Source organism: Lactuca virosa, chromosome 9 (assembly GCF_052849685.1).
Source record: "Lactuca virosa cultivar CGN04683 chromosome 9, Lactuca_virosa_CGN04683_v6, whole genome shotgun sequence".
Lineage (NCBI taxonomy): Eukaryota > Viridiplantae > Streptophyta > Magnoliopsida > Asterales > Asteraceae > Lactuca > Lactuca virosa.
In genome coordinates this window covers 216,746,719-216,762,474 of record NC_136434.1, presented here as the reverse complement: position 1 = coordinate 216,762,474, position 15,756 = coordinate 216,746,719, and the positions used below count along the sequence as shown (strand labels likewise).

At 31.2% G+C, this 15,756-nt stretch overlaps 1 protein-coding gene across 1 annotated transcript; it reads left to right on the top strand.

The window, feature by feature from the left end:
* Window positions 1–5,698: 5,698 nt before the first annotated feature.
* LOC145137138 (disease resistance protein RPV1-like) lies at window positions 5,699–10,205 on the top strand. The gene is made up of 4 exons (XM_079071276.1): window positions 5,699–6,374; window positions 6,898–8,002; window positions 8,095–8,400; window positions 8,496–10,205. The coding sequence occupies exons 1-4, from the start codon at window positions 5,896–5,898 to the stop codon at window positions 9,984–9,986; spliced, it is 3,381 nt and encodes a 1,126-aa protein (XP_078927402.1). The 5' UTR covers window positions 5,699–5,895; the 3' UTR covers window positions 9,987–10,205.
* The last annotated feature ends 5,551 nt before the right edge of the window (window positions 10,206–15,756 follow it).

Sequence of the window (15,756 nt, the reverse complement as noted above, 5' to 3'; positions counted from 1 at the left end):
AGACCCTAATTTCGGAACAATAATTGACCTAGATTCCTGACACATGAGTAGTCATTCCGAACAGTAAAAGTCATAGATTCTTGACATTATGTGTAGTCATTTCGAACGGTTAATGTCATAGATTCCTGACAGTCTTTCGAGCCCTTATTCCGGAACCTCATTCCAGATCCGAAGCCAGTTTGCGGAATGGCTATTTCGAACACTTGCTTTCGACCTTAAAATGCACCTAGCATGAATCCTCAACTTTAAAATAAAATTGTAATGAGTTCATATCATGATGGTGTTTGGCATTGTGAAGAAGAAGATTGTTATGTTTGTTCAGATAATAACCCGTTTTTGAAAGTCCCAGATTTCCAACTCTCGGATAAAATTTCTGATGACATTTTCCAAGCTATGAAGGCTGCTGAAGAAGCAAACGAAAGGGACTCTGAAAGAAGTCGCACAATAAATCAACGTGCACAAGATCTAGCGGAACAAGTAAATGAAAAAGAAAAATGGGTTGCAGAAGCGATGAAAGAAGTGAAACAAGCTAAGAAGTGGATTGAAAATGCAAATAAGGAGATCAATAAGCTGCGTGCAGAACGGGACCATCTAACAGATGTTGTTAGAATTAGAGGAGATTTTATTGATCGGGAACAAAATATGTATCCTTACAATTTCCTGATTTGTGGAAACCAATCTAAGTATGTATTAGGTTAAATAACGCTTTTTGTAATAATGTTAATGAAAAAGGATAATTGTCATTTTAAATTATCATATCGTTCGTTTTACAAAATTCAGTTTGAAAAGACCTTACAATTTCTATATTTAAAATTAGATTACATTTGTGGCCGATAACTGGGAACTTGCATCCGATGCAAACTAGCCGTATCTATATGATTTTCAAACAATTCCATGTAGGTCTCAATTAGTTTGAAACCATTATCAGTTAATTCGACTCGATCTTCTATTATTGGAGTTGTCCTACGTGTTTCTTCGATGATGTCCACTGTGTTCACAAATTGTCGTATATCTTCAGACATGGTAATAAGGAGATTTGCATACTATACAATGCCACTTTTTTTCCGGTCCTCAGCCAGTGAAGACGGTAATGGGATTTCAAGTATTACCATTTGTTGTTTAACACGTTAATAATCACGAATCATTTCTAATACAGTCGTATCAACAAGACGTCATCGCTTGTCTTCAAGGCGTGGTATATCATACTCTATAGGCAACTCATCTTGATTGTTCGAGTCTTTGGATGTTGGAGACTGAAAATAAAATATACATAAATTATATTAGTATACTATTTAAAAACCAATGTGCATAAAAGTATTTAATAATAATAAAAAACACTTCCTGAACCATATCCATAACAAAAAAAAAACATAATTGCAATTAGTCTATCATAATAGGTTTGTCTGCACTTGCTCCGGTGCTATCTTTCGGAGTCCTATCTGTTTTCAATTTAAGTTTTCACACCCTTTCTTATTTCTTTTTTAATTTTATGGGTGCCTTTGTTGGTTTATTTTTTATCTTATTTTGAAAATAAATTAGAATTATAAAATTATAAAATTACCGAAAAATTCCAAGGACATATTAATACATTACCGTAAAAAATAAATTAGAATTATAAAATTATTGTTTTTCGATTTTACCTTTATCGGACGCAATTCCAAAAGCTCCTGTAAATGGAATACAACTTTGTCATCCGCAAAACCCACTTTTTTTAACCACATCCATGCTAACTCGTCTTTGGACTAACATGGGTTATTAAACAATACTTAGAAAAAAATTGTATATTATAAGTATTCCGGATCATCATTCTAGAATAGATCATCAGATTCCGGACAATGTTCATTGTGTTCCGGACCTACATTATCATTCCGGAACCCCTAGAATACTTAATTCCGGACTAAACAACCGATCAGAAACACATTAAAAAAAATACTTACATAACATTCATACACGTACAACGGCAAAAAGATAAAAAAAATAAAAGGGATGTTACGGATATTCCGGAGTTGTTCCTCGTGTTCCGGACCATTCCGGACCATTTCGGAATACGTAATTTGTTTTAGAAAATCAATTGCAAAGTAAGTTAAATTGTAGAAATTACTTGGTTTTACGAATCTATGCTATTTGGTCCGAAATACGGGTAGATGGTGTTTCGGATCTGCTAATTCCGGAACGCATATTCTGGATTTTTTGTATGTGGGATATATATATATATATATATATATATATATATATATATATATATATATATATATATATATATATATATATATATATATATATATATATATATATTCAGGTTCATTTGAGACCATGTTAATTTTGTGAGACTGAGACGCAATCTAAAAATAATTTTAAAATGCAAAATCGGAAAATTCTTTTTTTAATTGTTATTTTCGTTATTTTCTTTATCTAAAAAAATAAAAAAATTACCGTTTTTTTTTTTAAAAATACGTGAAATATTCTAATAGAATATTACACTGTAAATATTCCAATGTGATTTTTAGAATGTTAGAATATTTTAGTATTCTAATACATTTATCAGATATATAAAATATTCTAATATTCTACTAGAATATTCTAATATTTTATTAGAGTATTTCATAGATATGTTAAAAAAACATAGTTTTTTTTTTTAATTTTTTGGATAAAAAAAGTTACGAAAATAATATTAAATTTTTTTTTCAAAAATTTACAATTATTTTGAATTTTAAAATGTTTTTTTATCTACAAAATGAGTGGCTATGATTACGTCTTCCCGTCTCACAAAATATAGTGGTCCTTATGAAGCTAACCCTATATATATATATATATATATATATATATATATATATATATATATATATATATATATATATATATATATATATATATAGGGAGATGATCAAATGAGAACACCTAAAAGGTTGAGAACGCGAGAACAATTGTAGACCAATCATTCCCTAAGGGTGTAAAAGGAATTTTACAATGTAATTAAATATGGATAATTAATGATTTCCTACAAACATGGGATGTTGTCTAATTAATTGATTTTTTACCTAAATATTATAAATGAATTTAATCTATTTTTAATCAAATAGATTATTTAAAAAAAAGAACTTTTTTACCATAATTAAAAAAAGTTTTTTTTTTATTTTTTTTACCAGTATATCAAAAAAATTGATGAATTTATCATTTCAACCGAATATGTGTAATCATACAAAAATAAAACATATTTGTAATCATATATGAATCCGCTGTAATCGTGAATGAATAGATGAATTAAGTTGTAATAATAAACGAATATAACGCAATTTATAGAGAAAATTTACAATACAACTATACATAAATAAATAAAAACATATTGGATATATATCTAGATTATACATCTATTCATAAATAATAGTAACACAAAAAGTTACAATGTAATACATATCTATTTTTCTATAATCACATATGAATACAACATAAACAAAAATTCGAATAAAAATAATTAACTATTATTATATAATCATAAATGAATAAGGCGATATTTTTTCCACTTTGTATTGTTTGGTTGTATATTAGCACTCCAACATCCCGTTTGTAGATGCATCTCGATTTCCTCTACACACTGTCAAATAAATAAATAAATACAATTAACAATCAATTAAATGAAAAGGATTTAGAAAAACACATATGACGTCAAACTATAAATGAAGAGACATGAACAAAATAAAAAATACATATGAATTCCTATAATTGTAATTATATTCATACATGAATATATCACATATGAATACACTTCTAATCATAAATTAATATGAGACATGAACAAAAAATAAAATACATATGAATTCCTATACTTGTAATTATATTCAAACATGAATATATATATATATATATATATATATATATATATATATATATCATTAACAAAAAATGAATACACTTCTAATCATAAATTAATATCATAGTATAAATTACTTTAGAATTCCCTTTGTGATTTCTCTTTTTTTTACAGGTTACTCCTACTTTTCTAGAAATTAGCTATCTTTATTTAAAAAAGAAACAAAACATTTCATGAATTAAAATGTACTGAACAAACAAAATTCATCTTACAGTAGCATGTATCTCTCAACATCAACAATCATTTTCCTTAATTTTGAATTACTGAAAACCTTAAAAAGTTATGACTATCAATTCTGATTGATGCAAAACTTCAGTTAAATGGAGATTCCTATATTGATTAAAATTAAACAACAATTAATAGAATGGAAACCACAGATACTAGACAACAATACACATACCTTTGGCAGTCTTTGTTCACGACATCGATAAGAAATAAAATTGAAGCCCTAATTGCGCATATAAGTTGAACTAGACTCTGATTTAGTATTTGTTGTTTAAAAATCCACCATGACGCAATTGAGGAAAATCAATTGATGGTTAAAAAAACCCTGATTTCAGGAAGAAAAAAGAAGAAGCGGAAGATGAACAAATTAAGTGGTAGAAAGTGTAGTCGACATAAACACCTGAAAGAGGAGTTGGTGATGGTTCTGAAGATCGATCGGGGCGGTGGAGAAAACGAACCATGGGTGCGACTTGGCCACTGAGGTGAAAGGCGGCACCTTGGGTGGTGGTGACTGTTCAGAAGTGGTCAATGGTAGTCGAGTTACGTTGGGACGATGATGGTGATGGTGGTGTACATGGATGGGGGTGGATTGGTAGTCCTTCGCCGCAATCTTGCCACTGAGATCCTACAACCCTCCCGCGTGAAGTCCTATTCCTTGGCTCGCAAGTGGGCCCTTCAAACCATGATTGGCCGCTTGCAGCACATTTAAGAAAAATCGAGAACAATCCTTTCTGATTAAAATCGATTTGCAAGTCTGGAATCTCAAGATGAAGGTTGTGATGATGGTTTTGGAAGTGTATGGTGGTGACGGCTCAATTAGGGTTTAAAGGTTTGAAATTTGTATTTAGAGAGTGAGATGAAGAAGGATACGTGAGTGAGAGATAGAGAGAGAGAGGGGATAGAGAGATTCCAGCAACTTGACGAAAATAGGTTAACATGTAATGACCATATTACCCTTTAGACTATTAAAAATTTACAATCTCATCCCATAACTTTTAGAAATTTACATTTTCATCTCATGACCTTTATAAATTATATTAGCCTTAGATCGTAATATTTGAAGAGCTCAGATTTGTTCTCGCGTTCTCAACTTTTTTGGTGTTCTCATTTGATCCTAACTCCTATATATATATATATATATATATATATATATATATATATATATATATATATATATATATATATCATTGGTCTATAGTATTTGGTTTGGATCAGTTTTTGAATCCGGAATCATCCATTCTGAATCAAAAGGTTATTTTTCAAAAATAAATAATTAACGATATTTAAAAAAACCAAAAAAAACTCAATTTCCGTTTTATCAACGTAATGGGTGTTCGACATTGCTTTTGGATTGACTTTTTAACTTTTAACTTTTTCAAAAACTTAAAAAAAAAAAGCAAAAAGATTTTTGGATAAATAAAAAGTTCTTTTCAAATGACTTTTTCAAAAAGTAAAAGAATGAGTTTTAAAAAGTCACGAAAACCTAACTTTTGTGACTTTTTATGAATTTACATATAAAAATTAATCAAAAATTCATTTTGCTTAATACAAACACATTCCCATATAAGTCCCATACAAATCCTTCTAAAGAAAAGAACTTCCAAACCCCCTAATTTTGTCCTGATAAAGTTCCAAAAAAGTGGCTTCGTAGTTCCTTCTCCAGAATACCACTTTTTCAATCACTCGGCGTTGGCATTACCACACAACCATCTTCTTGATAGGGTTAGTCAACTCATCCAAAATTCACATAAACTTTACGCAACAAAGATCTGAATAGGAGATCCTTCAAGCCTTAAACTTCAATGGCCTCTTCTTCGATTGCATCCATTCAGAAAAGCTTTACATATGATGTATTTTTGAGTTTTAGAGGTGAAGACACACGCACCAATTTCGTCGATCATCTTTATAATGCTCTTCAGCAGCAAGGCATTTATACTTACAAGGATGATGAGGCAATTAGAAAAGGGAAAAGGATCAGTGATGAGCTCATCAGTTCCATTAAAGACTCAAAATTCTATATCATTGTTTTCTCCAAGAACTATGCATCTTCAGCTTGGTGCTTGGAGGAGCTTGTGATGATAATGGAGTGTCACAAGACGACTGAGCATACTGCATACCCCATCTTCTATGATGTGGAACCGACAGAGGTCCGGAATCAAAGCGGGGCAGTCGGAAAAGCTTTTGTTAAACATGAAAGTGATGAGGCTGCTGGGAAATGGAAAGAGGTTCTAAAAGAAGCCGCAGATCTGGCTGGATGGGAGTTGAAGAACACTTCAAATGGGTAATTCCTTCCTTCATCGATCATATCTTTGTTTAATTATTCTTTAATTTTGATCACAAGATCCCATTTTGGTCGATATAGGCTGGACCGGGTTGTTATACTTGACCCCATTTTGACCTGCCGGGACCTTTTTTTCTTATCGATTTTAGCCGAACTTACGACTTACGAATAATTCCTAATCATGTCCATTGCAACTCGGTTTCCAATTTCAATTTTCTAATAATTTCAAAAAGGAGGTCTCCGTTTTTTTTTTTTTTTTTTCATAATTCAACCCTAACCAAAAAAGAAGTTATTTGAGCTTATCTACTAGTATTAGTTTAATTTCCAATCTGCACGGTTATCACTATTCTATTATCATATCTGTGCAATATTCCTTCATTTTGTTTGTTAGTAATCTATGTCTGAAAAGGTCATCCAAGACATCTCATGTTCTATGGTTATGTTATTATTTCATATACTTTGTGTTTTATTATAGTTCACGTGGGATTTTGAGCAAACTAACTGAATCTTCTTTAATATATAGGCATGAAGCCAAACTCATACAAAAAATTATTGAAGAAATTTCACTACAGTTACGTTCCATTGATTTCAATGCTGATGAAAAACTAATAGGCATGGAGACCAGGGTAAAGGATGCTGTATCATCTTTAGAAATTGGTACTGATGATGTTCGTGTAATCGGTATCAAGGGGATGGGAGGTGTTGGGAAGACAACTTTGGCCAGAGTGGTTTTTGATCAAATATCCTTTCGGTTTGAAGCTAAAAGCTTCGTTGAGAATGTTAGGGAAAATTCAAATACTTCTTTGTCTGGTTTGAAATCATTGCAAAATCAAGTCCTTAAAGATGCCTTATTTGATCAAAGCATCAATGTGAGTAGTGTTCATGATGGGAAAATCATGATGAAGAAGAAGATGCGTAATAGAAGGACTCTTCTTGTTCTAGATGATGTGGACCATATTGACCAGCTTGAGGCGTTAGCTGGTGATCTTTATTGGTTCAAACCGGGAAGTAGAATTATCATTACAACAAGAGATGAGCAGGTGCTCGTGGCACACCGGGCGAAGTTGATTCTTGATGTCAATTTGTTATCAGAGGAGGAAGCGATTTGCCTCTTCAGTAGGTATGCATTTGGGGGAGAGATTCCAATTCAAGGGTATGAAGAGCTATCGGAACAAGTTGTACGGTATGCTGCTGGTCTTCCCTTAACGATAAAAGTTTTGGGTTCATTTCTTTGTGGTAAAAATAAGAGTGAATGGATAGATGCACTAGAAAGATTAAAAACAATTCCGTTAAAGGAAACTCTTCAAATATTAGAATTAAGCTATAACAATTTGGAGGAAGATTACAAAGAAATATTCCTAAATATTGCATGCTTACTGAAAGGGTGGTCAAAAGACTTAGCAATCGAAGTGCTTGAAAGTTGTGGATTTCATGGCAGAAATGGTTTAAAAGTTCTTGAGCAAAAATCTCTCATAACTATTGGTAAACCTTATGAGTTTGTGGGCATGCATGACCATATTGAAGAAATGGGCAGAAATATTGTTCGTCGTTTGCACCCAGATAAGCCTGAGAAACACAGCCGATTGTGGATTGACGATGAAATTAAAGATATATTGGCTAATGACTTGGTAAGGTCAAGTTTATTTGTAAGTTTTATGAAACTAGCATATTATGCATTTGTTATGACACAAGTTTCATGGTGACTGCTTTTGCATTACAGGGTACTAAAGCAACAAGATACATACAATTCAAGTTAATGGGAGGCAATTTTGAAATTGTTATGAAGGGTCTTAGAAAGATGAAGGAACTTAGATTTCTTCACATGTCTCAAGATATAATGCATAATTTTGGTGGAGAATGGAAATATGATAATGTCAGCCAATACTTTCCAAATGCTTTACAATATCTGCATTGGTACCGGTACCCTTTATGGGCTTTACCCAACACATTTCAAGCTAATAATCTTGTTACCCTTAGGATGGTTAAAAGCAGAATCGTACAACTTTGGGAAGGGGGAGAAAAAAAGGTAGAATTATGGTTGATTGATTGTTTTACATGATGCTATACATCCATTGCTTTGTAATTAAACCAATATTGATCTTGTTCATTTGTTTATGTTAGGTTCTTAACAAGCTCAAGATTCTTGACCTCAGTTATTCAAAGTTGACGACCCTTTCTCTTGGGCTTAGTCCAAATCTCGAGGCGTTGTCTCTAAGAGGATGCCGTGACTTGGTAGAACTTCACATGCTCAATGGATGTCGAAAGCTCAAATCCATCGACCTTAGCGATTCAAATTTGAAGACAATCGACCTTCGCCCTGCTGTGAACCTCGAGCTCTTACATCTTAAAGGCTGCAATGCTTTGGTAGAACTTCGCTTACCAAATGGATGTCTAAAGCTCATATCTGTTAACCTCAGTGGTTCTAAATTGAAGACCATTGACCTTCATTCATGTGTGAATCTTGAGCTTTTACATCTTAAAGACTGCAACGCTTTGGTAGAACTTCACATGCCTCGTAAATGTCTGAATCTCAGATCCCTGACACTCACTAATTCACAGTTGAGGACCCTAGACATTGGGTGGACTCCGAATCTGGAGGATTTAGATCTTAACTACTGTTATGATTTGAAAGACCTTCACATGGCTGATAAATGTCTAAAGCTCACATCCCTCAACATTAGTCATTCAAAGTTGAAAACCTTTGACCTTGGGTTGACTCCAAATCTGAAGAAGTTAGATCTAAAAGAATGTAAGAATCTGCTACAACTTCATGTTCCCTTTGGATGTCTAGAAAATCTTGTCTACTTGGACTTAAGTGGCTGTTTGAGGTTTACATCTTTTTTGTTTGACAAAAGGAATGTTGCTTCTAGTAGAAGGGATGAATCACTTGAGATTGGTCCTTCAGCTGAGTCACATCTGATTGCCAAGTCCCTTGAAAGATGTCCCCTTCACCCGGACAATACTTTGCGACAGTTTCAGTTTGAATGCTTTTACATTGACGATCCCTCAGTGACTAGATATCTTGAGAAGCTTATTTCTGAAGGTCCGTGTGCTTGCACAAACCTTGAGACATTTTCAGTAAGCATTTGTGGTTTACGTTGTATAAAAAAGCTTAAACTCGAAGGCTATCTGGAGGCTCCCAAGGACCTTGACCAGGTAGAATGTCTAGAAGAGCTAAGTTTTTCTAGGACAAATATGAAACATCTTCCGGATCGCATTTGTATGCTGAAACATCTGGAAATTCTTCAACTTAAACATTGTTGGAGTCTTGAGAAGTTACCTGAGGATCTTGGCGGATTAGAATGTTTAAAAAGATTGACTTTGTCATCTGCAAAGATTAAACATCTTCCTGATAGCATTTGTAAATTGAAACATCTGATACTTCTTGATCTTATAGATTGTTTCTTTCTTGAAAAGTTACCCGAGGATCTTGGTCGATTAGAATATTTAGAGACACTATATTTGTCGTATGCAAAGATCGGACATCTTCCAGATAGCATTTGTATGTTGAAACGTCTGAGAACACTCACTCTTTTTCGTTGTTCTTCACTTAAGACATTACCAAAGGATCTTGGCAAATTAGAACATTTGGAATGGCTAAATCTGTCATAATCATCAAACATCTTCCGGATAGCATTTGTATGTTGAAATATCTGAAATGTCTCGGACTTGATGATTGTAAATTACTTGAGAAATTACCGGAGGATCTTGACCGATTACAACATTTAGAGCGGCTAGACCTAGGGGAGTGTAAGTTTTTACAAGATATCCCAATCGGCATCTGTAAGTTGAAATGTTTAAAATGGTTAAATGTAGCAGGTACAAGCATAAGTCGTCTTCCACATGACATTTGTTTGTTGAAAGGCGTGCGTATTTCAGGATTGAGAGACCTTCTTCAATCTTGTTGTTTACATCCAAGATAAAAACCGAAGACACCTGTTACGTATATGTGTGAATACCACAAGCAAAGAGTCTATTACGTACTATTACTGTCCCACATCATGATCCCGTATGTCTCTATTTATGTTGGAGTCCACCCAATCTTTGTAAGGGCTCTTTTGGAGCGAAAACGTGACTACACAAATATCAATGTTTGTGGGGGAGTGTTAGTGTTCCACATGGTTTGGTTTGCTATGTCTCTCTATATTCTGTAGTCTATCATCTCTCCATGAGGACTCTTTTTGAGGGTATATGATTTTGAGATGCTCCCATGGCCTAGGAAAATCCAATTCACTAACAACTATTCTAATAGGTACTTTCTTTGTTTTCTATTGATGATTTGAATTTTGAAATCAATTACTATAATTAATTCTCTTAGCAAAATTCAGTAATTGTACTTCAAAAAAATACTAGTGCTACTATGCATAAAAGAAAAATCCCTGTTATAGTTTTATGCATAATAGTACTAGTATTTTTTTTAAGTACAATTACTAAATTTTGAATTTAGAGTCTTATATTTGAGTTAAAACCATCATTGTCTTGGCAGATCCAAACACAATGTCAGAATTGATCAAAAATTAAATAAAAAAAAAATCATAGAAACAGATGTGGATGTCATGGAAATTGTACTTCACAAGTAAAACTTGTATTCCCTTCTTTTTCCCATTTTTTGCATCATTATTGTATTTGTGTTGCTATCGATCCTAACATTTAAATAAATCATTTATTGCAATTTGGAATTTGATGTCAGGAAGCAATTGTAACAAATGAGAGGAGTTTGTAAAGCTATTGGGTAGAGAAGGAAACGTCACAGGGTTTTGAGTGGGAATTGAATAAGTCAAATTGTCTTCATTAGAAAGTCTTGATGAAAATGGTGGGAACTTTGATATGAATTTTTAAATGGTCATGTTAACAATATGTTAAGAAACAGTTTTTGCGTAATTTAAAACCATAAACAAGTTTTTATTTACACAAAATTGTTGGAAATTAGTATGGATTCATGAAACAAAAGATGTTTGACTTTTGAGTCAGACTATTACTTTCATCATTTACTGATTTTTTTCATAAAATAATATATGTGAGTGTCTACTGGTGTTATACTAAGCTATTGAATATGCTTAATAATAAGATTATTTGAAAATTACATATTTAAGAAAAATGTCTAAAGCTGTAACAGGGTTTGAAATAGCCATCGATCAGCTTCTGGCTGAAGCCATGTAATACTACTTCAAATACGAGCAAAAGACAAGTTCAGACATAATTAAGCTTATTATACAATATCAATATACAAATTACAAATGTTGTATGTCATGTATGGCTGAAACAAGTGATATTATAAATATGATAAAATGATTACCTTAATTGACTGTGCACTAATTATTATAAAGGAATTAAAAATTTGGAATACACGCTCGTTTTGAGAAGATGGCTGCTAGTATGACATCAACAACACTTCATCGATCATTAAATAGATAAATATCAGCATATTGATAAAGAGCACTTGCTATCTGTATTATTCTATTAATCTTTTTTATTTATAGAGAAGATAAATCATAGGGTAGGATTCTTTTTTTTTTTAAAAGGAAAATTATTGTTTTTCCTATCTTTGCCAAAGGCCATTTTCACATTATTTTATTATAGAACTCAACTCGTGGCCCTCATCCATGATTCATCGTTTGATTATATTTCAAAGCGATTATTTTGTTAGAAAAAGGAGCTAAGAGTTCTTACAACTTCTAGGGCCATGTCAGTAAAGGGGACAAAATGGTGATGGTGCAGGGCAAATTGTTAGGATCCATTTTATATATATAGGTTCAAATGTTTTTAGCAAATATTGTGTGTCCTAAATGCTCCAATCACAATTTAGCAATTAATTTATTAATTTATTAAATAAGTAAGGGTATAATAGTATTTTTGACTACGGTTAATTATGGTAAATATTTTAAACATTTAATATCCCTTAAAATTAGTGAAATCAGTTAAAAACCCTAAAAGCCGTCGACCTCCTTTATCACGTTCTCCATCATCACTTACATCGTATCACCATTGCCGCTTCTTCTCCCCCTCTCTCCACCGTCGGACACTGTTATTCATTGTCGAAATAGGTCCGCCATTGTCGCCGTACACCAACACCACAACTGTCGGACATAGAGAAAGAGTTCCCTTTCAAATCGTAGCCCTGGTATGTTTCTTTACTCAATTTCTGATTTTACAAAGGAATTTCGTTTGAGAAAAACATGTTATTTGATTTGAGTTCAAATCAAATAAGGGGTTTCGGAGAAGTCGGCAATGAAGCACGTCAAAGCGTTGAAGTTAAGTCACACGTTTGTATGCAAATTATTCTCTTTTTCGATTTCATTATGAAGTATATCTTATAGGAATTTGAGAAAATAAAGACTACCCACTGTGAAGTTGACGTGAATGTTGAATCTTTTTTATATAATCACGAGTGGACTTCAAGGGGAGATCTTTTTTTCTATTCAAATTGTGAACATGTTAATTTATAATCTCACCAAAATATGAATCGGAAGAAGCAGAAGGCTAAAATGGGGCATAACTTTATTACTCATGAGTTTCTCTCTTAACCTTATTAGTGATCATTTTATTAATTTTTACTCATTTGTTGAATTTATAACTTACAATCATCACAACATCCATGGAGGTCATGGGAATCGGTAGATCATTCGCTATTTTTCATGTTTTTTTAGTGAGTTACATTTTATCTTTTTTTCTTAATTGATATGTCAATTATTAGTTATTTGTTGTTAATTTTGACAGGTGGGTCTAAACCGATAAGCGATTGAGAACTATATATTAGTAGCAAAAAACACATCTTGTCAAATTCTTGTGGAGGTAACATTTTTTTTTAATTATATATAATGTTACCTTTCATCATTAATCGAAATCCATCATTATCATAATTAACAGTCCATTTTAGTAGCAACATGCACAGTTATGACTAGTAAGGAGTTAGACATATTTTTCTCCTTCTTCAGTCGACCTGTAAGTTTCTTTTTCCTTTAATAAACTTGTTTTCTCTTTTAATCGATTTTACGTAATTGGTTTTGGGTAATTGAATTTATGTCCTCATTTTTGCCACTAATGCAGGTTCAGTTTAAACAGCTACACAAATAGAGGGGATATTTGCATGAATTTTTCATGACTTTATGCTAGCCGATTCCTTAAGAATACATATACATGATTCATATTTTTAACTTGGTATTATGTTGATAATGTTTTATATTTGATATAATTTATGATTTATATCGAGAAAGAGAACATGGAGAACAATATTGCATTATAGCAAAATGTATTGTGCAAGAATGTATAAAAGCCGATTTTTGGCAATAATATTCTTTCAGAATGGATTAATGTTTTTGTTATATTTTGATATTTTTTTTTTCTTTTTAGGTTTTGAAGAGGCTTACATTCATATGGAAAAGAAAAAAAAAACATGGAGACAGAAAGTGTATTCCAACGGAATGTATTCTTCCAGAATGTATAAAGCGATTCTTAACAATAATATTATTTTAGAATGAATTAATGTTTTTTTAGATGTTAATGTTTTTTTTTTCTTTTATAACTATTCTTAATTTTAGGCTTTAAGAATAAATGTATTTCTTAAACATTATTAGTCAAATTTTTCTTTCTAGCATGAATGTAATTATTGTTTATAGACTTATTTTTTAAGAATTAATGTAATTAGTGATTCTAAAAGAATGAAATTTGTTTCATATAGAATCCATAGTTTCTAAAAAATGTTATTCTTGATAATACGTTGTGTAATTCTTTAAGCATGTTAATTATAAAAATATCTTAAATGGAACCATATTCTGCAAGAATAAAATCGAAAATATTAACTAGTTTATGACTGACTGTTTGTCATTCTAGCAGAATAAAATCGGTTATTATTAAAAAAATATTAGAATTAAATTTGAATTAATTTAAAAAGTTCAAAATTTTAAAAATAAGGGAATTAATTATCCCTAAAAATCCGAAAATTTCATTTTTTAAATATAGTTAATTGTCCAAAATACCCTTTTGTTGAATTTTGTATGATTATATGGTACATGCTATCCTATTGGACTATCATAGACCCTCAGATCATGACCATTGATTATATTCCATCCGGTGGTCCAGATCTGTGCATTTTGGCACACAATAGTTAGTAAAAACAAAATAACTTAACCCTATATATATATATATATATATATATATATATATATATATATATATATATATATATATATATATATATTTAAGTCACCGCCTTCTTTTACTTAAAAAAATTACTGTGAAGGGATTCATCTTTTATTTTTGTCTCGGACCTTAAATCAACTTGAATCGGTGTCCCTTCGGGGACATCCGATAAAAAGGAACATCTGATAAAACTGGAACGATACAGAACTTGAATCGGTTCTATCTGTTTGAACCCATAATTTCATTTAATTTTTTTTTTGGGAAAGAGAGAATTTCAATATAGAGTATATAAATAATAAATACCAATACGATGGACATAGATTGTTGTCTAGTAGCAACAAATTGCATATATGTAACATCTCAAACATAAGAGATCATCCAGGTTCATCCATTAGTGACATTATTAGACATTTAAGGCGTTGTTTGATTTTTTTTTGAGGTAAAATATATGCAGTCTGTGGAACACATCTACAGACCTCTGCAGTAGAAGAGGTGGATCAAACGTATGTAGTTTGAAAGAAGAAGATTGTTTTTTAATATCTACAGACTGCTAGAATTAAATAAAATTTAATTAAACTGATTAAAAAAAACTTAAAAGAATTTTTCAATAATTTTGTGACTTTATTATAGATAAATAAAAATGGAGATCAACTTTTATGTATTATTATATAAAAGTGAAAATAAAATTATACTAATTAACATATATATTTGATAAAAACCAACAAACTTTGGTCGCAAAATTATACATAAACTTTGTAATTAGAGATAAAAAATTTAGGACATAAAATGGATGAAAATAAACTTTGAACTTAAGTAAAAAATTTCAAAATTTTCATTTTACTTTTTCAATTAAATCTATTAAAAATTGGTCATAAATATTTTTCTCAAGAAATAAATGATACTACATTAGATAATGTTTTATAAAATTTGGCACAAAAACTATATATTAGGATTTTTTTCGTATCTATATAAATAACTCCAACGACCATTATTGCAATTAAATCTTTATTTATAAATTTATCACAAAGGTCATAATTGTGTCGTCAAACCTTTTTCCTTAAAGTATTGTAACTTTTTTTTTTTCAAATTGTTTATCATACATAAAGTTGGAATAAATCTAAGTTTAAAAAAAAAGATATATGTGTTTTTTAGGCTAGAAGATGTTTTAAAACTCTGGTCTACATCTGTGCCGAGGACACAAATACATTTTTAGGTCTATAGTCTTGAAAGAAAAACAAACAGT